The 26,734-nt window shown below is 39.8% G+C and overlaps 1 protein-coding gene across 1 annotated transcript; it reads right to left on the bottom strand.

Annotated features, from left to right (window-relative positions):
- Positions 1 to 15,181: 15,181 nt before the first annotated feature.
- Positions 15,182 to 15,778, bottom strand: LOC115981434 (TMV resistance protein N-like). Its single transcript, XM_031103569.1, has one exon. It carries the CDS (start codon positions 15,776 to 15,778, stop codon positions 15,182 to 15,184), a length of 597 nt encoding a protein of 198 aa, XP_030959429.1.
- Between the last annotated feature and the right edge of the window lie 10,956 nt (positions 15,779 to 26,734).

Below are 26,734 nucleotides of genomic sequence, written 5' to 3' on the forward strand. Positions count from 1 at the left end.
TCATTTTTTCTAGGGAGACGGATAGGAATGTGGTCTGGGATTTGGAAACGGGTACGCAACTTGTTAAAAACTCTGTTGCTCATCTTGGGAAGGAATTTATTGACGGCCCACTCCTCCGGGAGGATGAAGGGACGGTTACCTCCAGAACTCCCTGAAGTTCCATCACAGGACTCGTCGTCACCTTCATCCTCATTTCCGTCACTACTAACCTCGTTACCCTCGTCCCTACTCCCGTCACTATCCGACTCCTCGTCGCCTTCATCCCCGTTCCCGTCAACACAAATTTCCTCGTCTCTCCTCTCGACCTCAACCTCACTTAACACTTTATCCCTAACTTCCACAACTTGGCCTTCTACATCAATACTAAGGGACTGGGCTGACGTTTCCTTTCCTGACGATTCAGAAAAGCCGTCGGACTCTTGACCTGAGCCAAAGAATTCGTCGTAGCCCGCTCCATCGCGGACTGACGACTGATCACTCGACGCGTCACTCGACATCTGACTACCTACAAGTGACGGATATGCTCTAAGTTCCTAGACTGACTTTGTTTTTTCAGAAAAAAATAAAAAAGGGAGAAAAAAGCGAAGAGAAGGAAAGAAGAACTTACAGGTGAAGCAGATCTTGAATGGATGGAACGACCTTGAAAGTGACGGTGTTGATAACAGCTGACGGATCAAATTGGAGGTAAGGGTGACGGATTCTCTCTTGAAAAACCAGCGAGGTTGAAATGATGAAATGAGTCAAGGGGCGTGGTATTTATACAGGAGTGAAAACGCACGGAAGACGAGGCGACGCCCGCGCCCAGAAACGAGGCCAACGACTGAATGCCACGTGACCTTGCATTTAATAGCTCGAAGATCGAGGAGTCGTTCATATTTGATTTTTCTCTAATCATCTTCTAACTCCACATGCTGACGGTCTTACTCGTCGAACATGTAGAGTAGGGGGCAACTGATGAGGATAAAAGGAGAGCTTAAACCACACGGACATAAAGCCGACGGATTAATACTTTTTCTTTGGGCGTAGCAGACGGTGCTTATGCTGACGGTCATAGGATCAGCTGACTCCGTGGTTGACGGCTCAAATGCTGACGGTATAACAAAGGTGACGGAGGAGAATTGAGGCTGACGGACCGGGCACAAGTTTACTAGCTTCCCACGCTAGATAATATTTAAAGGATCCCCATAAGGAAAAGATCCCGTAAAATACGCTCAAAAGGACTCCTATAAGGAAATGACTTCTACTCCAAGGTAAAGAGGTCGACCTTCTACTAGTATAAAAGCCCAAGCATCCTCACAAACTGAGAGACGCATAATTTACCCTCTCTAGCACTCTAGAGCAGTGAGAATAGTTCTAACTTGACTTTCGGAGGGTGTTTGGCCGGTACCACACCGGTACTCTCTGCTAGGTTCTTCCTTTTCGTTGTGCAGGTGCCGTTTGATCGTACGAGGAACGTGTGACTCACTGGTGATACTATTTTCGGCTTCATCAGTTGGCGCCGTCTGTGGGGAACGTAGCACGTTCTCGCTTCCTAGACAAAAGAGTTACATGGTACTCACTCGCTCAATGGCGACTACCAACGACGCTCAAGAAGAAGAAGCCCCTACGACTGCTCTTGAAAGACAGGTGAGGACACTCGCCGCTGCCGTAGAGCGCCTCACCAAACAAAATCACGACCTAGAAGAGCAACTGAGACAGAAGAATGCAGCCCTCAACAACCAAGGAGCAGATCAAGAGGGAACTGGCGCCGACAGGAGAAATCAGGAAGGCCCCCAGGCCAGCAACGCCCCGAGCAAACCAAAACGGTAGAACACGAGCATCCCCTCCCTCGCAGAGATTGCTCCGCCACTTGTTATCGCGGAGATGCAGGCCATGAAGGAAAAAATGGAGGTTATGATGAATGCTCTCAAGGGACGAGTATCAAGCGACCTGGACGACCTTGTCAACCGAACTGACTCGCCGTTCACCGCCACCGTCAACTCCTACCCTTTACCAAGCAAATTCCGCATGCCACAGATAGACAGTTATGACGGGGTCAAGGACCCGCTGGACCACCTGGAGACCTTCAAGACCCTAATGCACCTTCAAGGAGTAGCGGACGCCATCATGTATAGGGCCTTCCCTACAACACTGAAGGGCGCAGCGAGAATTTGGTTCAGCCGACTGGCACCAAACTCCATCGGCACCTTCAAAGAGCTCAGCGCTCAGTTTACCGCACACTTCATTGGAGGCCATCGATACAAGAAGTCTACAGCGTGCTTGATGAGCATGAAACAGCGAGAAGATGAAACTTTAAGGGCTTACATCTCCCGCTTCAACAAAGAGGCACTCTCAGTCGACGAAGCCGACGATAAGATCCTTGTTGCGGCATTCACGAATGGCTTGAAGAAGGGAAAGTTTTTGTTTTCCCTATACAAAAACGACCCAAAGACCATGTCGGAAGTTCTTTACCGCGCCACGAAGTATATGAACGCTGAAGATGCCCTATTAGCTCGGGAAGAGAAGCCCAGGAAAAGAGAACGACAGGAAGACAATCGGCAGGACCAAGGCCGCAAGAAGACATGAACAGGAGACCGGAGGGAAGAAAGATGCCCTAGACCAATGGGGGGAAGGTTCACGAGCTTCACTCCGCTAACAGCCCCGGTGGATCAAGTCCTTATGCAAATCAAGGACGAAGAGGCTCTAACGTTCCCAGGAAAACTGAAGAGCGACCCCAACAAACGTTCCAGGGATAAGTATTGCCGTTTCCACCGCGACCACGGCCACGACACGGCTGATTGCTATGACCTCAAGCAGCAGATTGAGGCCCTTATCAGACAAGGAAAGCTGCAGAGATTCGTTAGCAAGGAGAGAGCGGATCCCCCCGCACAAGGCCAGCACCCCCGACGGGACAATGAGCGACCGAGGCCTCCGATCGGGGATATCAGGATGATCGTAGGAGGAACGGCTGCCGCCGGGTCATCCAAGAAAGCCCGCAAGACCTATCTTCGGATGGTACAAAATGTTCAGCTGACGGGAGTCGTGCCGAAGATAGCACGGAGAGAAGGTCCCATAATCGGATTCTCAGAGGAAGACGCGCGACGCCTTCACCATCCACATGACGATGCGCTCGTCGTCAGCCTGCGTGTGGGGGACTACAACATGCACCGGGTGCTGGTCGACAATGGCAGTTCAGCGGATATTCTATACTATACAGCGTTCCAGCAGATGAGGATCGACAGAGAGCGGTTGATCCCAACCAACGCCCCGCTTGTTGGCTTCGGCGGGAGCCGGGTATTCCCATTAGGCGCAGTCACATTATCCGTCATTGTAGGCGATTACCCTCAACAAATAGCCAGGGACGTGACATTCTTGGTGGTCGATTGCTCATCAGCCTACAACGCTATCCTCGGGCGACCCACGCTCAACTCATGGAAGGCAGTAACTTCCACCTATCACCTAATGATCAAGTTCCCGACTGATTACGGAGTAGGCGAACTGCGCGGGAGTCAGATGGCCGCACGCGAATGCTACATAGCCATGATGGAAATGGAGGATCAGGTTCAGGCTTTAAGCATAGAAGAGCGCCGGACGGTAACAGAGCCGGTCGAGAAGTTGGAAGAGATACCCCTTGACAATTCCGATCCTAGTCGAACGACCAAAATTGGAACGCTCGCTAACACCACGATCCGTCAGGAGCTCATAACCTTCCTCAGACGCAATCAGGACGTATTCGCGTGGGATCATGAAGATATGCCGGGAATAGATCCTTCAGTCATGGTGCATAGGTTGAACGTATCGCCCGCCTTTCCACCTATCAGACAGAAGAAGAGAGTGTTTGCCCCCGAGCGAGACCGAGCCATAGCAGAAGAAGTCAGAAAGTTACGGGAAGCAAGTTTTATTAGAGAAGTATACTATCCCGACTGGTTAGCAAATGTGGTGATGGTCAAGAAGGCAAGCGGGAAATGGCGGATGTGCGTGGACTTCACCGATCTCAATAAGGCCTGCCCCAAGGATAGCTACCCCCTCCCGAGGGTCGATATCCTAGTAGACTCCACGGCTCAACACCAGCTGCTGAGCTTTATGGACGCCTTCTTGGGGTACAACCAAATCCGAATGCATGAAGCCGACCAAGAGAAAACGTCGTTCGTAACCAGCCAAGGCCTCTTCTGTTACAAGGTGATGCCCTTCGGCCTAAAAAACGCAGGCGCAACGTACCAGAGACTCATGAACAAAATGTTCGCGCAGCAGATTGGGAGGAATGTCCAAGTCTATGTGGACGACATGTTGGTGAAAAGCCGAAGGGAGGAAGATCATCTAGGAGATCTCAAAGAAACGTTCGACACACTTCGCTCCTACAATATGAAGCTCAATCCAGGAAAGTGTGCCTTTGGAGTAACGGCAGGAAAATTCTTAGGATTCATGGTGTCTCAGAGGGGCATTGAAGCAAATCCGGACAAGATCCAGGCTATCCTGGATATGGCACCACCAAGAAACGTGAAGGAGGTACAAAGCCTCAACGGAAAGATAGCGGCACTAAACAGGTTCGTGTCAAGGGCTACGGACAAGTGTTTACCCTTCTTCCGAACATTGAAGAAATCCTTCGAGTGGACTGACGAATGCCAGCAAGCGTTCGAAGAACTGAAGGCTTACCTTTCCTCCCCACCATTACTAAGCCCGTCGCAGCCAGGAGAGGAGCTTTTTCTCTATCTAGCCGTCTCCCCCGCGGCGGTTAGCGCAACCTTGATCAGAGAAGAAGAGAAAGTGCAAAAGCCCGTGTACTACGCAAGCCGAGCGCTTCATGGGGCCGAAGAAAGATACCCGCCCATGGAAAAACTTGCCTTTGCATTGGTTACGGCAGCCCGCAAACTCAAGCCGTACTTCCAGGCCCATACGGTGAACGTCCTGACTGACAAGCCTTTAAGGCGAGCAATGAGCAGTCTCGAGGCCGCAGGACGATTGGCATTATGGGCCATAGAACTGAGCGAATTTGATATTCAATACCGCCCACGGACTGCCATCAAAGGACAGGTCGTCGCCGACTTTATAGCTGAGTTCACTCATGATGAAGACAAGGGGGCAGCAGAGTCCCCTCAATGGAGCATATATACGGACGGGTCATCTAACAGACAAGCCGCAGGGGCCGGCATTGTGCTATTATCGCCCGAAGGAGACACCATTGAATGTATGATCCGTCTTGATTTCCCTGCCACTAACAATGAATCAGAGTATGAGGCTCTGATAGCAGGGCTCGACCTCGCCAAAGCGGCATGAGCCGCGAGGGTAGTCATCTACTGCGATTCACAGGTCATCACTAACCAAATAAATGGAGACTATGAGTGCAAGGGCGAAAAGATAAAGAAGTACCTTGGTGAAGTAAAGGCGAGAGTGGATGACCTAGAAGCTAAAGTTGTCCAAATTCCTAGAGAAGAAAACGAGCGAGCCGACCGCCTCGCGAAAGCCGCCTCAGCAGAACAAATGGTCATCCCTGGTAATGTACTCTCCTTCATACAGCTTTCTCCGCTAATAAACCTCAGCAATATGCAGGAAATATGCTCCGACAGAAGCTGGGCGACGCCGTTAATTTCATACTTGAAAAACGGGGTCTTACCAGACGAGAAAGAAGCCGCAAGGAGACTCAAGGTCCAGGCAGCAAGGTTCGTCCTGATAAAAGACGTCCTTTACAAAAGAGGTTTCTCCCGACCATATTTAAGATGCTTGGATATGGAAGAAGCTGATTACGTCATGAGAGAGGTACATGAAGGAATCTGCGGAAATCACTCAGGGTCCAGATCGTTGATACACAAGCTTGTGCGGGCAGGGTACTATTGGCCCACCATGCAGAAGGACGCCGAAGCCTACGTCAGGGCCTGCGACAAGTGCCAAAGGTTCAGCAACATTATTAGGCAACCAACCGAAGAGCTGGCCCCAATGACGGCCCCATGGCCGTTCGCACAATGGGGCTTAGATATTATGGGACCCTTCCCTACAGCAGCACGACAACTAAAGTTCCTGGTGGTAGGCATCGACTATTTCACAAAATGGGTAGAAGCTGAAGCTTTGGCCACAATCACGGAGAAAAACGTACGAAACTTTGTTTGGAGATGCATCATATGCAGATTTGGAATTCCTAGAGTCTTCGTCTCGGACAACGGACGGCAATTCGACAACGACCCCTTTCGAGATTTCTGCTCGCAACTGGGAATAAAGAACCACTATTCCTCCCCCGCCCACCCTCAAGCTAATGGCCAAGTTGAAGTAACGAACCGATCCTTGCTCAAGATTATCAAGACTCGGCTCGAGGGGGCAAAGGGTATATGGCCCGATGAATTGCCAAGCATATTATGGGCTTACAGGACGACAGCAAGGACACCCACAGGAGAAACACCATTCCGACTAACGTATGGAGGCGAAGCGGTCATTCCAGCAGAAGTTGGGCTCACAAGCTACAGGGTGCACAACCACGATGAAAACAAAAATGACGAGGCTATGCGGCTACAGTTGGACCTAATAGACGAAATCAAGGCAATAGCAGAACAAAGGCTCGCTCGGTACCAGGACCGTATGGCTAAACACTACAACTCTCGGGTTCGACACAAGGACTTCCAGGTTGGAGACCTTGTTCTTAGAAAGGTCATGGGCGCCGCTAGGGACCCTACCCAAGGGAAACTCGGCCCCAATTGGGAAGGACCCTACAGAGTTACGTCGTGGCAAAGGAAAGGCACATACCATCTAGAGACATTGGAAGGAAAGAAACTGCCGCACCCGTGGAACACCGAGCACCTACGAAGATACTACCAGTAGGAGCGACAGCACGAAGTTCAATTTTTTATTTTACATTCCAGCAAGACTTTAGTCTCATTCCTCAGAACTATCATTTACTTTAATCTTTTGCAACAATTCTTCTTTTTTAGCCCAAGGGGCTTGGTTTTTATTACTTTTATTTGAATGCATGGCAATAAGAGGAGTTTTTCGGAAATTACTAAAGTGTATTTTGTTTCTACGGTCTACTAACATACGGACCAAAAAGATGTCAAGGACATCAAGGCTAAGGCCGACGGTCCAGGAAATCTAAAAAGTCGACGGTCCCAAAGATGAAACAATCATCGTATGAACAAGGTCCTAAAAAACAAAGGACTAGTGAAGGTGTTAAATACACCAGGGCTTAAAAAGCTGACGGACCAAAAAGATGTCAAGGACATCAAGGCTAAGGCAGCCGGTCCGGGAAATCTAAAAAGCCGACGGTCCCAAGGATGAAACAATCATCGTATGGACAAGGTCCTAAAAAACAAAGGACTAGTGAAGGTGTTAAATACACCAGGGCTTAAAAAGCTGACGGACCAAAAAGGATGTCAAGGACATCAAGGCTAAGGCCGACGGTCCGTGAAATCTAAAAAGCCGACGGTCCAAAAGACGAAACAATCATCATATGGACGAGGTCCTAAAAAACAAAGGACTAATGAAGGTGATTAGATACACCAAAGGCTTAAAAAGCTGACGGGCCAAAAAGGATGTCAAAGACATCAAGGCTAAGGGACTAACGGAGGCTAAAAAGCTGACGATCAAATAGATGAAAATATCATCGTATGGACCAAGTCCTAGAACTAACGGACCTATAATACAGACGGTCCAATAGATGACGGTCTAACGAAAAAGTAAGACCCTACTTACAAACGTGGTTCTCAAACCAACAAAGCCCGTTCAAATGACAAAAAAAGGGGGCTAAAAAATCGAAAGGTAACAATCTCGTCAAATAAATGGGACCATAAGAAATTAGAATCAACATACGTGTTCGAAGCAACGGATTCCAAGTGCCATAAAAAGGGGAAGATAGAGTTACAAGTAAAAAGCCCAATAAACGGAAGGGCATTTAAAAACATTGTTCAAAAATTACAATAGAAAAGCCAGGGTTAAGTGGCAGGAACATCCTTGGAGACCCTGTCAGCTTTATCCTTGGCAATTTGCGCCGCATCTGAAGACTCGGCAGGGATAGTGACGGCTGGCTGAGCCAAAATAACTCCGGCATCATTAAGCAAAGAGTCCAAACTAAGGGGTCCGTCACCTTTGTCAGCAACAGTTTCACGAGCAGGAGTCATCGGCACGGAGGCATCCATGGTAATTCCGGATAGATCCAACTCTGGATAAGCTGACGCTACCTGCTTCAGACAATCGTCGAAACCTGTGCCGTAATAATCAGCGCAGGAATCAATAAATGACTGGGTTGTCTTGAATTTTTGGACCGCGTCAGTCCCAGCCGTCTCTACTTGTGCACGTAAGGATGAAACCTCCTCCTCAAGCTTCTTCTGCTGACCCTCAGCCTCCCCCAACTTCTCCTTTACATCCTTCAGCTCTGAGTTTAAGAGACGGACGGCCTCCTTATATTGCGCTTGCTGATCCATCAGATTGGCGTTATGCCTCCTAACCCAAGAAACGACGCCTTCTTTGGCCACGCACCGGTCTTGAAGTGCTTTTACACGAACCAAGGCCTGAAGGAAGTAAACCGTCAGCCATAAAGCAAGGCAAACATTAAATTAATCAAAGTAAAAAGCATACCCGTGCTATGTCAAAGAAAGCTGACGCCCCCAGGTCTTCCGTCCCTAGCTGAGCACAAGGGTCCAGATCCGTCTGTTTTATGAGGGATTCTACCCCCTCAACAGCATAATCCTTGTGGGTCAGCAAGCAACGGGGTCCCTCAATGACGGGACCGAAAGAGGTCATCACTCCTTTCCCAGCACCGTGACCAGACTTGGGAGGCGACTTCGTGGAAGGCACATCCCCAGCACTGACAGCTACCTTCTTAGAAGGGGGATCGTCCTTTCCGTCAGCCTTCCTCTTAACTGAACTCTTCAAAGAGGAATGAGGGGTTGACGCTCCTTCTTTTCCCTTAGCTTTCTCCTCCTCCTTCTTACGGGCTGCAGCGGCCCTCACCCTTTGCTTCGCAGCTTCCATCTCTACACAAAATAAATTGACGGATCAGTAATAGCCGGCGAAAGAAATAAACCGACGGGTCATGTAAGGCTTCGACTTACGTTTACGAGAAAATTCTTCCAACTTCCGAGCTTCAACCGTCGGCTCTGGACCCCCACAATACAAATGGAGAGTGTCTAGGGTGATTAAGTCCCTACACTTCCGTTGCTCAAGCGGTATGCCAAGTATCCGACGGATAAATTCCCTTTGTTCGTCAGATATCTCCGGGCGAGCGCTAGCTGAAATAAAAGGGAATAGACGGTGTTAAAGGAGACGGACTCAAGAAAACTCTCTGATAAATGAAAAGAGACGGTAAGAAGAAGGACAAGGGGGCAACCTGACTCCCTAATATAGGCCCAAGTGTTATCAAAATAACCGCCGGGCAGTGTATCCCACTCACCTGGACGGCACACCCAATCCGTCCCTTTAACAAAGAAAAATCTATTCTTCCAATTTCTATTGGAGTCTGGCATATCAAACACTAATCTTAAGCTCTTTTCACGTGGAGCAAAATGGTAGGTCCCCTTGGCAGATACTTTATGCTGAGGTCTGTAGCAATAAAAGAACTCGTCTAGCGAAAGCTGACGGTTCCCCCCACTCAAGCGACCCCAAAGGATCTCAGCACCAATAAAAATCCTCCAGGCATTCGGAGCAATTTGGCTGACGGACAATCCCAAGAAATCCGCTAGCTGACGGTGTAAAGCCGTCAGTGGTAATCTAAGGCCAGCAGCAAACATGGCATCGTACATCCCCACATCAGCAGTCCTCCCTGTATAACACTTCTCATTTTTTCTAGGGAGACGGATAGGAATGTGGTCTGGGATTTGGAAACGGGTACGCAACTTGTTAAAAACTCTGTTGCTCATCTTGGGAAGGAATTTATTGACGGCCCACTCCTCCGGGAGGATGAAGGGACGGTTACCTCCAGAACTCCCTGAAGTTCCATCACAGGACTCGTCGTCACCTTCATCCTCATTTCCGTCACTACTAACCTCGTTACCCTCGTCCCTACTCCCGTCACTATCCGACTCCTCGTCGCCTTCATCCCCGTTCCCGTCAACACAAATTTCCTCGTCTCTCCTCTCGACCTCAACCTCACTTAACACTTTATCCCTAACTTCCACAACTTGGCCTTCTACATCAATACTAAGGGACTGGGCTGACGTTTCCTTTCCTGACGATTCAGAAAAGCCGTCGGACTCTTGACCTGAGCCAAAGAATTCGTCGTAGCCCGCTCCATCGCGGACTGACGACTGATCACTCGACGCGTCACTCGACATCTGACTACCTACAAGTGACGGATATGCTCTAAGTTCCTAGACTGACTTTGTTTTTTCAGAAAAAAATAAAAAAGGGAGAAAAAAGCGAAGAGAAGGAAAGAAGAACTTACAGGTGAAGCAGATCTTGAATGGATGGAACGACCTTGAAAGTGACGGTGTTGATAACAGCTGACGGATCAAATTGGAGGTAAGGGTGACGGATTCTCTCTTGAAAAACCAGCGAGGTTGAAATGATGAAATGAGTCAAGGGGCGTGGTATTTATACAGGAGTGAAAACGCACGGAAGACGAGGCGACGCCCGCGCCCAGAAACGAGGCCAACGACTGAATGCCACGTGACCTTGCATTTAATAGCTCGAAGATCGAGGAGTCGTTCATATTTGATTTTTCTCTAATCATCTTCTAACTCCACATGCTGACGGTCTTACTCGTCGAACATGTAGAGTAGGGGGCAACTGATGAGGATAAAAGGAGAGCTTAAACCACACGGACATAAAGCTGACGGATTAATACTTTTTCTTTGGGCGTAGTAGACGGTGCTTATGCTGACGGTCATAGGATCAGCTGACTCCGTGGTTGACGGCTCAAATGCTGACGGTATAATAAAGGTGACGGAGGAAAATTGAGGCTGACGGACCGGGCACAAGTTTACTAGCTTCCCACGCTAGATAATATTTAAAGGATCCCCATAAGGAAAAGATCCCGTAAAATACGCTCAAAAGGACTCCTATAAGGAAAGGACTTCTAGTCCAAGGTAAAGAGGTCAACCTTCTACTAGTATAAAAGCCCAAGCATCCTCACAAACTGAGGGACGCATAATTTACCCTCTCTAGCACTCTAGAGCAGTGAGAATAGTTCTAACTTGACCTTCGGAGGGTGTTTGGCCGGTACCACACCGGTACTCTCTGCTAGGTTCTTCCTTTTCGTTGTGCAGGTGCCGTTTGATCGTACAAGGAACGTGTGACTCACTGGTGATACTATTTTCGGCTTCATCAGTTCCAACACTAAGACCTAATTGAAGTGCACTGTCTAAACTCAAGAAAAGCAAAGGAACGAGGACGGATAAGGACGGAGTAAAGGAACGAGCCATGGTTGAAAGTTGAAAATGATGCAAGAAAGACGCACTGTGAAATCAAGAAGAAGAAGAAGAAGTGGGTTCACAGAGTCACGGCGTGGGTTTGAAATGATAAGATTGAAGTGGGTTAAGTCATAGGTGAGATAATGTGCCTGTTTGTTTCGGCTTTTTGAGCCCAAAAAGCGCGTTTTGAAAAAAGCTCAACCGACTTTTGCGTTTGGTAAACTCAAAACGCAACTTTTTTATAGAAGTTGCGTTTTGAGCATTGAGAAAAAACTGAGAACAAACGCGGAAGGGATTATGGACCCTCAGGGGTCCATAAATGAAAACGCGCTATGCGCGTTTTGTATATTACCGTTGCAAACCCGAAAAATACCAAAATACCCATCAGTTCTCTCACGCCCTCATCTCTCATCTGTGTCTTTTTTCTTCGTCTTCTTCCTCTTCGTCTTCCTCTGCTTCTTCACCGGTCTACCCCCACAATCAACAAAACCCATTTCAACCTTTGATATTCCGAACACAGAATCAACAAAACCAAACCAAAAATAACTCAAAATCAACACAAAAACAACTTAAAATCAACTCAAATCCGGAAAACCCATCCCAAACCCAACTCAAAATCAACCCAAAATCCATAGAAAAAAAAAACCCAAAATCCCAAAATCCTTATGTTTCAATCATCTTCATCTTCATCTTCGTCATCATCATCATCATCATCTTCTTCTCTGGAGTGTGAAAAAAAAAGAATAAAGGATGAGTTCTGGCGTTGGTTCCGATGGTTCCGATGTGTTCCGATTTGAAGTGCTAAGAGGAAAAAAAAGAAAAAAAAAGAAGAAGAAGCAGAGCTATGTTCTGGACCGAAGTGCTAAGAGGAAAAAAGAAAAAGAAAAGAAGAAGAAGCAGAGCTGTGTTCTGGACCGAAGTGCTAAGAGGCAAAAAAGAAAAAAGAAAAGAAAGAGAGCTGGGAATGTTCTGGACTGAAGATGGTAGAGGAAAGAAGGAAAAAGGAAAAGAAAAGAGTGTGGTTACGTGGGTGGATGAGAAAAAAAGAGGAGAAAAAAAAAAGGAAGTAGAGCCACGTGTGTGGAGAGAAAAAAAAGGGAGAAAAAGAAATTATATCATAATATTTTCACAATATTTTTACAATAAATTTTAAGGTAGGCTATTATTAGCTAATATTGGTGAGAAAAAAATAATTTTTTTAGAAAGAGAAAAAAATAATTTTAATAGTATGTTAAAATTAAAATTACTATCAATTTTTATCACAATATTTTTACAATACTTTCACAATAAATCTTAAGTGGTAGGTTATTATTAGCTAATATTGGTAAGAAAAAAATAATTTTTTTAGAAAGAGAAAAATTGATTTAAGTATGATGAAGTAATTGATTTAAATATGAAACAAACTCACATAAAAAAAAAAAGTACGAAAAAAATTCCCTTATATATACATTGTCCTTTTTGGTCATTTACCCCTCAAAAAGCCACTTTTATAAGTGCTAGCCAAACACTCAGCTTTTTCATTATGCACTTTTTAACAGCTTATACCAAACACTCAGCTTTTTGAAACTCCACTTTTTCATTATGCACTTTTACAAAACTCCACTTTTTCATTATGCACTTTTTCAAAAAGCTGAACCAAACTCATCCAATTAATTAACAGAAATAAAGAAACAGTAGGGCAGGGTAGTCACGTGGGTTGGAGTGAAACGGTGAATTGGAAAATGGAAAATTCTTGGAAAGTACAAATGCCCTATGATGCTTTCTTATCTATATATATATATATATATAAAACCGAAGCTTTTGAAGTTCCCACAATTTTCCACATCAGCACAATATTAAAAAAAAAAAAAAAACTTTTTAAGACTAAAAAAAAACCGGCATTATCAAAAAGGAAAAAAAAAAAAAAACACCCAAAAATTTCAAATCAGCATTATCAAAAAGGAAAAAAAAAAACACCCAAAAATTTCAAAGCATTATCAAAAGGAAAAAAAAAACACCCAAAAATTTCAAACCGGCATTATCAAAAGGAAAAAAAAAAAAACACCCAAAAATTTCAAACCGGCATTAACAAAAAGGAAAAAAAAAAAAAAAAAACTTTTTAAGACTAAAAAAAATACCGGCAAAAACACCCAAAAATTTCAGCCCTTAAAAAACAAAGCTCAAAGCTTACAGCTATCAATCAACCGTGAAGCAGCTTTTTATAGAATTAAAAAAAAAAAAAAAAAAAAAAAAAACTTTTTAAGACTAAAAAAAAAACCGGCATTATCAAAAAGGAAAAAAAAAAAACTCCCTCTCTTCTTCTTCACATAGTCCCATCTCCATCTTCAAACGCACAATTTCCTCCATGCCAATAAACTATATTCGTGTAATTAATTGTGATGGAGTGTACTTATATCAGTTATATATTTTCTAAATATGATCTCATGATTTCTCATTGTATGTGATAGATTTTATTATTTTGTAAGTGATAGATTTTATTGGTTTGGTATATAATTTATACCATGATATATATATATATATATATATATATATTTTTTTTTTTTTTCATATTAAGTTATTAATAGCTTTCCCGTGCATCGCACGGGTTAGCGACTAATTTACAAAATGACTATTCTGATTCTTTTATTAGTTCTTTTTAAAAAATACACTATATAAAATTTATTTATTTATAGAATTATTTATATTTATTACAGTATAATAGATATGAATCAAGCAGTAACTGCCGAATTCTCAACAAAAAAAAAAAAAAAAAAAAAAAAGCAGTAACTGCCGAAGGGTGCACCTGTAACACACCATTACCAAAATATTTCCTTCCTATAATCAATTTAAAAAGACCTTCATAACGAAATTTAAAACTTTTGTTCTAGTGTAAACTTGACTTAAAGAGCAAAATGCCAAAAAACCCCGCCCTTTTTTTTTCTTTTTTTTTTTTTTCTTTTGCCGTTTCTTACTTCTACAAAAACCAACTTGAGAAAAAAGAAAAATTATTTTAATTATATTTTTTGGAATGGGGGAATGTTTAGTGCATCCCTTAATGTACACATACTACATATACTCTCCAAAAATAAGAAAAATTATAACTCTAAGTCACAATTTTGAAGTTACAAAATGTGACTTAAAATCATAGTTTTGTTTGTTTTTGGAAATTGGATACACTTGTGGAATGTTACACGGAATGATGTTGGGTCTCTAGCTCCAGTAATGAACTTGGCGCACATACTCTAGAGAGAAACCCTCCTGTGGAGGTTGTTTTGACAACTTTGTATTGGAAAAAAAAATGCTAAAATGCAAAACTCATTATCTACAACTACGTTTCACCATAATCAATTTCAATCCTCCAACCTTGTTTTTGTTTCATTTCAATCATCTAAGTTTGAAGTTTGTTTAATTAAGGCATCTTTAACAAATTTTGTTATATATTGGGGTTAATTGTCCAAATTTTTAATTTTTTCTTCAAAAATTTTAAATTAAAGAAATCCAACTAATCATTGAAAAACATTTTCTAGATTTTTTTTTTAATTTAACAGAAATTGACAGAAAATGCTTAATTGACTAAACTTGAAATTTAGAAGACTAAAATGAAGTTATGTGAAACTTTTATTTTTTTTTTTGAGAAAGAAGTTAGGTGAAAGTTAGATGGTGAATTTTACATTTTAGGCTTGAAAATGTAGAGAATGATAAATGCTAATCAGTATGTATAATGCACATTAAATTATACAAAACTAGTATGTAATATGAAGTCTTATAATTATAATAGCTATTAACAGATATTTATTATAAAATATTTGTGTTCAAATAAAATTTAATTCAATTAAAAAAACTATATAAATGCATAAACGAGATATTTTTTTTAATAAAAAAAACATGTAATATAATATTTACCTATATTGTTCCAAATGCAAGCCTGCCAAATCTGCGGCCTCCGTCAATGCAGCTCTCCAATTGTTAGCCTTGTCTTCAGGGCCCTTCAGAAGGGCCTCCGCAAAAATTCCCTTCTGTTCTAGCACCTCGGATTGAGACACATCATAGAATATAGGCAGCACCCTCTGATTTAAAAGCCTTTTGCATTCCATGATCTTCACCAGCTCATCAAGGCACCAATCCGAAGTAGCATAGTTTTTCGAGAACACAACAACTGCAATCCTTGAAGTCTCAATTGCCTTCAACAACTCAGGTCCAATCTCTCCCCCTCTAGGGAGATCTATGTCATCTCTGTACGCACCAATCCTTTCATGGTTTAAAGCGGCCAAAAAATGGCTTTTAAAGCCTGTGTGGATATCGGCCCCGCGAAAACTAACAAAAACCTGATATTCATGTGTCAATGCTGGGGTTGATAAAGATGGATCAAAGTTTTCTTGGCCCTCGGAATGAATCATGGTTGCAACACACAGAACTAATTGAGGTAACACCAGTGCGATGCCTAAAATCAAGAGCAAAGCAGCAAGGACCAAGGATGGAGCAGTGGAACTAGCCATGGTTGCAAGGCACAGAAGAGCAAAGGAGCAAGAACTGGTTGTTTCTTTGGGATTTCTCTCTCTTCTTCTTTTCCTTTTAGCTTTCCAAGTTCTCCCTTCCTTTCTTTTCTGTTTCTGCAAGAATGTAGTGTGAATTTTTTTTTTGATGAATCAGACTCAGCGATAAAAGAAAAAACGAATACAAGTTCTACAACTCAGTGAAACTATGCACCACACAAACAACACCAAACCACACAGCAGTACAGGTCAGCAAATCCTCTCCTACACTGCAGAACCAATACAAATAGAAGCAATATTACATATCAGGGAAGAACTACACAGAAATTTAAACAAAACCCAAAACTGCAAATCATCTTCGGTTCTTGAAAACTTTAGAAGAGATGCTCCAATTTGCACATAAGACTTTGTTTTACAGTGAAAACTTCACCTTGTTGTAAAACTTGATTCGAACTTAACATCCCACTTGATGGAGGTGACAATGGCACAGGAGTGGTTCCACATTGAAGCCAGGAAAAAAATTATTATAGGAAAAATTAATAGCTTTCCCGTGCATCGCACGGGTTAGCGACTAATTTACAAAATGACTATTCTGATTCTTTTATTAGTTCTTTTTAAAAAATACACTATATAAAATTTATTTATTTATAGAATTATTTATATTTATTACAGTATAATAGATATGAATCAAGCAGTAACTGCCGAATTCTCAACAAAAAAAAAAAAAAAAAAAGCAGTAACTGCCGAAGGGTGCACCTGTAACACACCATTACCAAAATATTTCCTTCCTATAATCAATTTAAAAAGACCTTCATAACGAAATTTAAAACTTTTGTTCTAGTGTAAACTTGACTTAAAGAGCAAAATGCCAAAAAACCCCGCCCTTTTTTTTTCTTTTTTTTTTTTTTCTTTTGCCGTTTCTTACTTCTACAAAAACCAACTTGAGAAAAAAGAAAAATTATTTTAATTATATTTTTTGGAATGGGGGAATGTTTAGTGCATCCCTTAATGTACACATACTACATATACTCTCCAAAAATAAGAAAAATTATAACTCTAAGTCACAATTTTGAAGTTACAAAATGTGACTTAAAATCATAGTTTTGTTTGTTTTTGGAAATTGGATACACTTGTGGAATGTTACACGGAATGATGTTGGGTCTCTAGCTCCAGTAATGAACTTGGCGCACATACTCTAGAGTGAAACCCTCCTGTGGAGGTTGTTATGACAATTTTGTATTGGAAAAAAAAAATGCTAAAATGCAAAACTCATTATCTACAACTACGTTTCACCATAATCAATTTCAATCCTCCAACCTTGTTTTTGTTTCATTTCAATCATCTAAGTTTGAAGTTTGTTTAATTAAGGCATCTTTAACAAATTTTGTTATATATTGGGGTTAATTGTCCAAATTTTTAATTTTTTCTTCAAAAATTTTAAATTAAAGAAATCCAACTAATCATTGAAAAACATTTTCTAGATTTTTTTTTTAATTTAACAGAAATTGACAGAAAATGCTTAATTGACTAAACTTGAAATTTAGAAGACTAAAATGAAGTTATGTGAAACTTTTATTTTTTTTTTTGAGAAAGAAGTTAGGTGAAAGTTAGATGGTGAATTTTACATTTTAGGCTTGAAAATGTAGAGAATGATAAATGCTAATCAGTATGTATAATGCACATTAAATTATACAAAACTAGTATGTAATATGAAGTCTTATAATTATAATAGCTATTAACAGATATTTATTATAAAATATTTGTGTTCAAATAAAATTTAATTCAATTAAAAAACTATATAAATGCATAAACGAGATATTTTTTTTAATAAAATAAACATGTAATATAATATTTACCTATATTGTTCCAAATGCAAGTCTGCCAAATCTGCGGCCTCCGTCAATGCAGCTCTCCAATTGTTAACCTTGTCTTCAGGGCCCTTCAGAAGGGCCTCCGCAAAAATTCCCTTCTGTTCTAGCACCTCGGATTGAGACACATCATAGAATATAGGCAGCACCCTCTGATTTAAAAGCCTTTTGCATTCCATGATCTTCACCAGCTCATCAAGGCACCAATCCGAAGTAGCATAGTTTTTCGAGAACACAACAACTGCAATCCTTGAAGTCTCAATTGCCTTCAACAACTCAGGTCCAATCTCTCCCCCTCTAGGGAGATCTATGTCATCTCTGTACGCACCAATCCTTTCATGGTTTAAAGCGGCCAAAAAATGGCTTTTAAAGCCTGTGTGGATATCGGCCCCCCGAAAACTAACAAAAACCTGATATTCATGTGTCAATGCTGGGGTTGATAAAAATGGATCAAAGTTTTCTTGGCCCTCGGAATGAATCATGGTTGCAGCACACAGAACTAATTGAGGTAACACCAGTGTGATGCCTAAAATCAAGAGCAAAGCAGCAAGGACCAAGGATGGAGCAGTGGAACTAGCCATGGTTGCAAGGCACAGAAGAGCAAAGGAGCAAGAACTGGTTGTTTCTTTGGGATTTCTCTCTCTTCTTCTTTTCCTTTTAGCTTTCCAAGTTCTCCCTTCCTTTCTTTTCTGTTTCTACAAGAATGTAGTGTGAATTTTTTTTTTTTATGAATCAGACTCAGCGATAAAAGAAAAAAAGAAGAAGCAGAGCTGCGTTCTGGACCGAAGTGCTAAGAGGCAATAAAAAAAAAAAATAAAAAAAAAAAAAGAGTGCTAGGAATGTTCTGGACTGAAGATGGTAGAGGAAAGAAGGAAAAAGGAAAAGAAAAGAGTGTGGTTACGTGGGTGGATGAGAAAAAAAGAGGAGAAAAAAAAGAAGAAGTAGAGCCACGTGTGTGGAGAGAAAAAAAAGGGAGAAAAAAGAAATTATATCATAATATTTTCATAATATTTTTACAATAAATTTTAAGGTAGGTTATTATTAGCTAATATTGGTGAGAAAAAAATAATTTTTTTAGAAAGAGAAAAAAATAATTTTAATAGTATATTAAAATTAAAATTACTATCAATTTTTATCACAATATTTTTATAATACTTTCACAATAAATCTTAAGTGGTAGGTTATTATTAGCTAATATTGGTAAGAAAAAAATAATTTTTTTAGAAAGAGAAAAATTGATTTAAGTATGATGAAGTAATTGATTTAAGTATGAAACAAATTCACATAAAAAAAAAGTATGAAATAAATTCCCTTATATATACATTGTCCTTTTTGGTCATTTACCCCTCAAAAAGCCACTTTTATAAGTGCTAGCCAAACACTCAGCTTTTTCATTATGCACTTTTTAACAGCTTTTATCAAACACTCAGCTTTTTGAAACTCCACTTTTTCATTATGCACTTTTACAAAACTCCACTTTTTCATTATGCACTTTTTCAAAAAGCTGAACCAAACTCATCCTACAACAACTCCACTTAATATTTTTTTATTAGATTATTGGATGTGAATTTTGACAAATCCACATTCTATTTTTATATCCTCCATACTATTGAATATCAATAACTATATCATCAATCAAATGTTTAAATTTCAAGTTTTTGTAGTCTAAAATTATACATGAAAAATAAGTTTATGAAACAAATAATAAATAACATTCTATTGATATGAAATTTGACATGCGTTTTAAAAATATAAAGCAATTTAATGGTTAAATTTTGAAAATATATAGTTATGTTAATTTGTCTAGCAAGAGTTGTAGTGTTACAACTAAATTTTGTCCTAAAAACTTTTGTTCCTTAACAATATATTAGATCTTACAAACAAAAAGAAAAGCACAAGGAAATTTTTATTGAATTAAAATTTTGAAAGAAATCTACCTGCAATATAGATTATGTGGCTTTCACGCAACAATTTCAAAACAAGATTATTTAAAAAAAAAAAAAAAAAACTCTGTAAAAAGAAATGGTAAGACTTTAGATATTTGTGTGTGATTTTTTTTTCAAAAGTTATCTTTAAAATCTTTTTATTATATTTTATATAATTTAAGCTTCATAAAAACCCTCGTGGAAAAAAAAAAAAAAATATATATATATATATATATATATGTATATATTCTGAGACAACTACAATGGCATCTTCATATTTAACATGCTCTCTGTATACCCGAGCATTTCTTTGAAAGCTAAATATACTAAACAGTAGTGTCAGTTTAACTTTGTGCACGCGGTAGCAATTATTTGGCAATATCACTTTTATGATGAGGGAAGATAACACAAAAGGTTGTTTCTAGTTTTTCATGAACAAATTACAAATGGTCAAGACCCACAAGCAATTAATCAGTCCAAACAGCACAAGCAAAACCAAAAATGAAGACCCAAATCCGCAAACAAACAATTAATCAGTCAAAAAAGAAACAAAAGCTTACTCAAAATCAAGACCCAAATCCACAAGTCAACACAAGGCCGATCTGCCTCGGTTCTGTGGCTGGGGTTTGAGGAGAAAAAAGTGATTAAAGGCCGTGGAAGAAAATTCTCTCTCTTGGGTCTTTTAACTGGGTTTTGGGTTTTGAAAAGAAACAACTGGAAGGTGATTACTGAAAAGTGAAAAACACTCCGGAAAAAGAGTTCGGTTTTCCTTAAGCAGTTTCGTTCAGTAATTTTTCTTCTTTTTTTAACCCAAAACTCACAGTATTGTACTTTTGTTGGGATAAAATAGGTAACTAACCTTAATATTCTAACTATTTAGTTAGATGGTTCAGTTATGAAAGTAATTTATTTTTTAGCATCTCGAGTCTCTTAGACTCGATTTTGACCTGTAAATCGAGTATAAAAGACTCGATTTTCATGGTCTGATGTGGCATTTTTTCCACATCAGATTAGTGGAAATCGAGTCTTTTAGCCTTGATTTACAACTACTATATAGGCTACTCCCAAAATCATAAAACAGAACCCAGAACCCAAATCTCTTTCAAATTTCAAATACTTGAAGAGCCTCGTTCTGACCGCCGAGGAGGTCGATCTCTCCGGCGACCTAGGTCGCGCCAGGAGCGCGACCCAGGTCGAGCTGGCCCTAGCTATGCGACCCAGGTCGCGCTGGCCCTGGCTGTGCGACCCAGGTCGCGCGGCCAGGTAGCGCTGGCCCTGGCCGTGCGACCCAGGCCAGCGCGACCCAGGCCGCGCGGCCTGGGTCAGTTTTTTCTTAGGTTTTCAGTTTGATTTTGTTCTTGGGTTTTTTGAAATGAGAATGGGAGAATGACGAACAAACACTTGAAAGTTTGATTTGATTTTGTTCTTGGGTTTTTTGGAAGTTTGAGAAATGAGAATGGAGAAGAACAGTTCTTGGGTTTTTTGGATTTGGAAGTTTGAGAAATGAGAATGGAGAAGAACGACCCAGACACTTGAAACTTGAATATGTGTACTGTAGATGTAAATCGAGTCTTAGAGACTCGATTTACAGGTGGACCTCTCCTGACACAAGTGCCACCTCGGACCCGATCAAACCATGAAAATCGACCTTCAAAAAGTCGACTTATAGGCCAAAATCGAGTCTCTTATACTCGAGATGCTATAAAACCAATTAGTTTGATAACTAAGCCTACTAACTAAATAGTTAAAAAATTAGTGTTAGTTACCTATTTTATCCCTTTTGTTGAGAAGTAAAGTACCCATTTAGTCCTCTAGACGAGTTTGGCCTTCGAAGACATGTGGGTGCTATTTGGTCTTTTTAAAGTTCCTTTTATTGACTTTGACATATCCAGGGTCACACACTTAACTCACACACCTAAACAATACTAAGTTTGCGTTTGGATTGAGATAAAAAATTGAGAATCTATTTAGAGCATCAGCAATAGACAGGCCAAATCCCAAATGTAGGCCTATTTTACAATTTAGGCCCAAAATGCCACTTCATTAGATGTTGGGTTTTGTAACTATTGCCAAAAAAAAATACAATTGTGCTACAATGCGATTCTAAATATAGAATCGCACTGTAGCTCAATGGTAAACGTTATATTAATATTTTATGGTAAATATCAGTCATTTCTCTCTCCACAGTCTCTTATCTCTCTCTCTCTCTCTCTCTCTCCATCGTTGAAGCTATTTTTGGATTTGGGTTTGTGTTAAGATCAAAATCAAAATCAAAATCAGCTGGTGTCAAGGAGCTTGAGAATTTCGTCGTAGATGTTGGAGAGCTCTGACTCGATCTAAGTCAAAAAGCACCGCCGAAGTGGAGAGTTTGGTGTTAAAAAGTGCCGCCGAAGTGGGTTGCGATTTGGGTTCTCTGTTTTTTTTTTTTTTTTTTTTTTTTTTTTTTTTTTGTATTGTATTGTGACCAATGGCTAAAGGAAGAGGTTTGGGTTGCGATCTGGTTTCTAGTATGGATTTTTTGTTGTGATTTTGCTAGGGTGGCAGGTTGTGATTTTTTGTTGTGATTTTGGTATGGATTTTTAGATTTGTTGTGATTTTTTGTTATGATTTTGTTGGGGTGGCAGGTGGATTTCTGGTGCTTGTTTGATTTGGGTGATTTTTTGTCGTGATTTTATTGGGTATGAGTTTGCTAGAGGTTAAGGTTGAGGCCGGTGCTAGAGGTCAAGGGAGAAAGAGAGGAAAAGGAAGAGAAAAAGAGAAATAGTAAAAAAAAAATTAAAAAAGAATATTTAAATAAAATTGGAAAAAAAATAGAGTTTTGGGATGTTGGGGGTGTTGTAAAATGATATGGTATAATTAATAAAGTAGCTTTTTGGGATGGTAAAATAGGATAAGATTGAAAAAATCATTGTGGATGCTCTTAGATATCGTTTATTACTGAAAACTCAAAACACTATAGTAAAATAAATTTTAAATATGTGAATAGTGCCATGGGACCCAGTTTTAAAGTTAAATTTCTATTTTTCCCAAGTTGCAGGTCCCATGAATAGTGCCCATGGACCCACAAAAATGAAATGCAGTCGTACTGGATAGCACAAAACGCGCTATCCAAACTCACACTAAGCCTCCGTTTGAGAAGCGCGTTTTGCGCGTTTCCCAGCGGAAGTGTTTTTTCTAGTAGGTCTCGTATATTGTTCACTGGACCCGCACGTACTTTATTCAGCAAAAAAAACTTTAAAATTGGATCACACGGTACTATTCACACATTTAAAAATTATTTTCCTATAATGTTTTCAGTTTTTCAGTTTTTAGTTTTTAGCAATAAGCGATATCCAAACAGACCCTAAAATTATTTTATTATTCAGCTAATTTTTGCTACTATTCATGAGCCCCACTGCACTTTTTGATATTATTCATTGGCCCCACTGTACTATTTCAACTAACTTTTATCTTTATCTACAGTACTTTTAGTAATAAGTTTTCAGTTTCAGTAAAATAAGTGGTATCCAAATACACCTTAAATAGACTATGAGAGAAAAGAAGAAGAAGAAGAAAAAGAGTGTCAGCTCTCGGAGAGAGAGAGAGAGAGAGAGAGAGAGAGAGAGAGAGAGCTTTTATTAGAGAAGGCGAAGGCTTAGACTGGTGTGTTGAAGGAGTTGTACTGTGTGAATGTCATGGGCAGTACTTCAGGTGAGTAGAGCTTCTTATTATTATTTATAGGAAGTTCATTTCTCTGTCTTAGGGTCTGTTTGGGATCCGCTTATTTTGTTGAAATTGAAAATTTTTTATTGAAATTATTGTAAATAAAGGTAAAAGTTAGCTGAAATAGTACAATGAAACTCATGGACAGTACTTTAGATGAGTGAGAGCTTCTTATTATTATTATAGGAAGTTCGTTTCTCTGTCCTAGAGTCTGTTTAGGATCCGTTTATTTTGTTGAAACTGTAAACTTTTTGTTGAAAGTATTGTAGATAAAGGTAAAAGTTAGCTAAAATAATACAGTGAGACTCATGAATAATACCAAAAAATGCAGTGGGACCCATGAATAGTAGCAAAAATAAGCTTGCTTTTAAAATTATTTTTTTCAACTTATTTTACTATTTAGCTTATTTTTGCTACTATTAATGGCCTCATTGCACTTGTTGATACTATTCATAGGTTCCACTGTACTATTTCACCTAACTTTTACATTTATGTACTATACTTTCAGCAAAAAGTTTTCAGTTTTAACAAAATTAGTGAATTCCAGACATACTCTTAATATCTATATATATTTAGTTTGGTTTACAATTTGGCATTTGCCTTTGTTTTTGTAATTGTAAAATGTGTTGTGTTTGGTGTATGGAGGAAACATGAAGACACAATACCACTAACTTCACCCACATCTTCTCTCTTTGCCTGTTTTTAGTTTTACTAATGATTCATATATTCATGAGTTCATAAGTTTGTGATGAAAGGACCTTCAACTTATTGCCTAAAGAACATGTATCTGCCTCATCTGCAAAGGATGAGAATGAATTTTCACTTGTTTTGAGGGGTCCAAATCATTTTGTAGCTCCGTCCCTGCTGTTGAGTAAATGAAATTATTATGTTGCATACTTGTTTGACATGAATATGTTGCCAATTTGAGAAGTCCATATGACAGAGGAATTGGTTAGGGGATTTTTTTTTTTTTGGCAGTAATTTAGTGAATTATAAATATATTACTTGTTCCCTGCTATGTTCTCTGTACACTTGTTGGATGTGTCTGATACAAATCCGACAAAAATATTTCTGTTGCAGTTCAGTTAGAAAACACAATTTTGGTTTTATTCTATGTTTTGTGTATCAACTTTCTACTTGCTTTTCTTTTTTTCTTGTTTTTTTTAGGGAGGGGAGGGGGTATGTTAACTTTCTACTTGCTGCTTATTGATGACTTTTAAAATTCAGTGGTTGGGATGCAAAGCATAGGAAAGAAAGGAAAAGTAGGTATTGCTTGCTTACCTTTGGATGAGAAGTGGTGGGGGAGTTTTGTTTGATAAGGAAATAGAAGCTGCAACCTCTACTTCCAATCTTTGCTTCTTGATTATTTTGGTGAAAAGAAAATGGTGGCTGTTGTGAGGCCGTTTTCATTCGTTTCCATAAGTAACCAACCCTTCATTTTCTCTATGGCAAACAATTGAAAAAAAAGTTTATTTTTATTATTAACTATTTAAAATTTACAAATAGATCTATGGACCTTAGATTCCAATCTTCTAGTTTGAAGCCACCAAAAAGCATAAAATATTGGTGGTTAATTAAAGTTCACACCAAAGTGCTTAGTAGAGCCAACAAACAAACATATAGCATGTTTTTTTGGGCTTCCGTAGAAAGGAGGACATTGGACTTGTTTGGTTGCTTATAACATTAATGTGGGTGATTAAAATGCTTTCTTTAATGGTTAACGGTTTTCTAAGGATCGTTAAAGGTCAATTGGTACCGAGGTTAGCACTGAACATAGGACATGCTTCTAGTTTAGGATGGAACTACATAAATACTTGGGGGCTCATGGCTCCCTAAACTTTCTAATATTTCAAGCTCCGTCCTTCTACTAAAATTTCATTTTCCACTACATAAACTTTCTTAATTCTCCTTATTGATCCTCTTAAGTTTGTTTACTTCTATAATTTAGTTTTACCCCCAATCTTGATATTCTAGTTTTTCCCATGCTTGTAGTCTTCTTTACAAAGCTCCAGGCTTGTGGGAAGGGTAGATTATATTTTGGCCCTTAAATTTCTTTTATATCTAATATATGGAAATGACCATGTGTTGACAAGTTTACAAAAATCAATGGCACTTTCTGGAAAGCTCCCATAAATTGCATTTAAAAATAGTTCACAAATTAATATTCATAGGATATTCGTTAATTTTTCTTATAAGGATTGTCTTAACTTTTTATTTTATTTTATATTTTATGTGATATATGCCCTATGTACGGCCCACTGAATGTTGTCTAATTGTACATTTTAGGTATTACTGAATACCAACTATTATATGTCCCTCCGAGGGGAAAAATTCATTTACTAAAAGAACCACTAAAAACACCCAATAAAAAACAAAACCAATGAACTCCCTTTTGGGGATTACGCTGAATGCACATTTCATTAATTCATTGAGTGCAACTTTTCTTATTGTGATGAATGCAAATATGGGACTTGGACTATAGTCCATATATTTCATAGTTCTACGACCTCTGATGTTAATGTACAAAATAAAAGGAGTGATCATGTGGACATCTTTATGCAAAACAACATATTTTTCAGTCATGGAAACTAAAAATTACATTTCTTTCAGTTCTGGATTATGGATCATACAATAATGTCATTCATGCTACATAGATGCCAATATTAGTAAAGATCCAAGGACTAGATAAACAAATAAAGCTTAAACAACTTCATTTGCTAAGATATTTGGAGTACAAAAGGGTTGGAGTGACTGATTTTGACAAAGTGAGAAACTAAATTGACAAAAATTAAATTTTAAGGTCTAATTTAACAAATCAATATATATATTGTAAGGACTCAATTCGTGACAGCCCTAAAATAGTATTGGGTTAGCACGTTAGGGGCCCAAACAATATAATTTGTAGAGCATGGGTTTGAAATGCTAGGCCTTGGTCACCAGACGATGGTTAGTCGTGGTGTTCATACGGAAATAAGCTATGTTTGCTCGAGAAGTTGCTCGAGAAGTCTTTCTCCTCGGTATGGCCTGAAAGGCTCTGGTTCTTAGCCTTTTTTCCCAGCCCTTTTTCTGGACTGCTTACTTCTTCTTTTATACTAGCCTTTACCCCTTCCTCCAACGTCCACATGTAGGTCCAACTTTCCAGGGCTGATACTTGTCCCATCAGCCCATACCCAAAGTGGTTGGGGGTGGTTGTAAAAGCTAAAAAGTATTGCTCTGTCTGGCGCAGAGTATTTAATTGCAGTAATGGCAGCCTTTCCTTTGTCCTTTGTCGCCATATTGTCTAGGGGTCCTTTCTTTATCAACGCGGATGTGTTCAATCCTTCCCAAAACTGTTCCTATGCCGTTCTTACCCTTTCTTTTAGGAGGGCCTTGGGGATGCTGAGGACAGAGTCATCATCGGCTATGTCTCAAGGTTACTTGGACTTTTATTATATGTCCTCGGCTATATCCCACCTCGGCTTGGG

Source organism: Quercus lobata, chromosome 3 (assembly GCF_001633185.2).
Source record: "Quercus lobata isolate SW786 chromosome 3, ValleyOak3.0 Primary Assembly, whole genome shotgun sequence".
Classification (NCBI taxonomy): Eukaryota; Viridiplantae; Streptophyta; class Magnoliopsida; order Fagales; family Fagaceae; genus Quercus; species Quercus lobata.

Bases quoted from the DNA above. Each gene is read 5' to 3' on its own strand.
- LOC115981434 (XM_031103569.1), bottom strand. From the start codon at position 15,778: ATGGCTAGTTCCACTGCTCCATCCTTGGTCCTTGCTGCTTTGCTCTTG.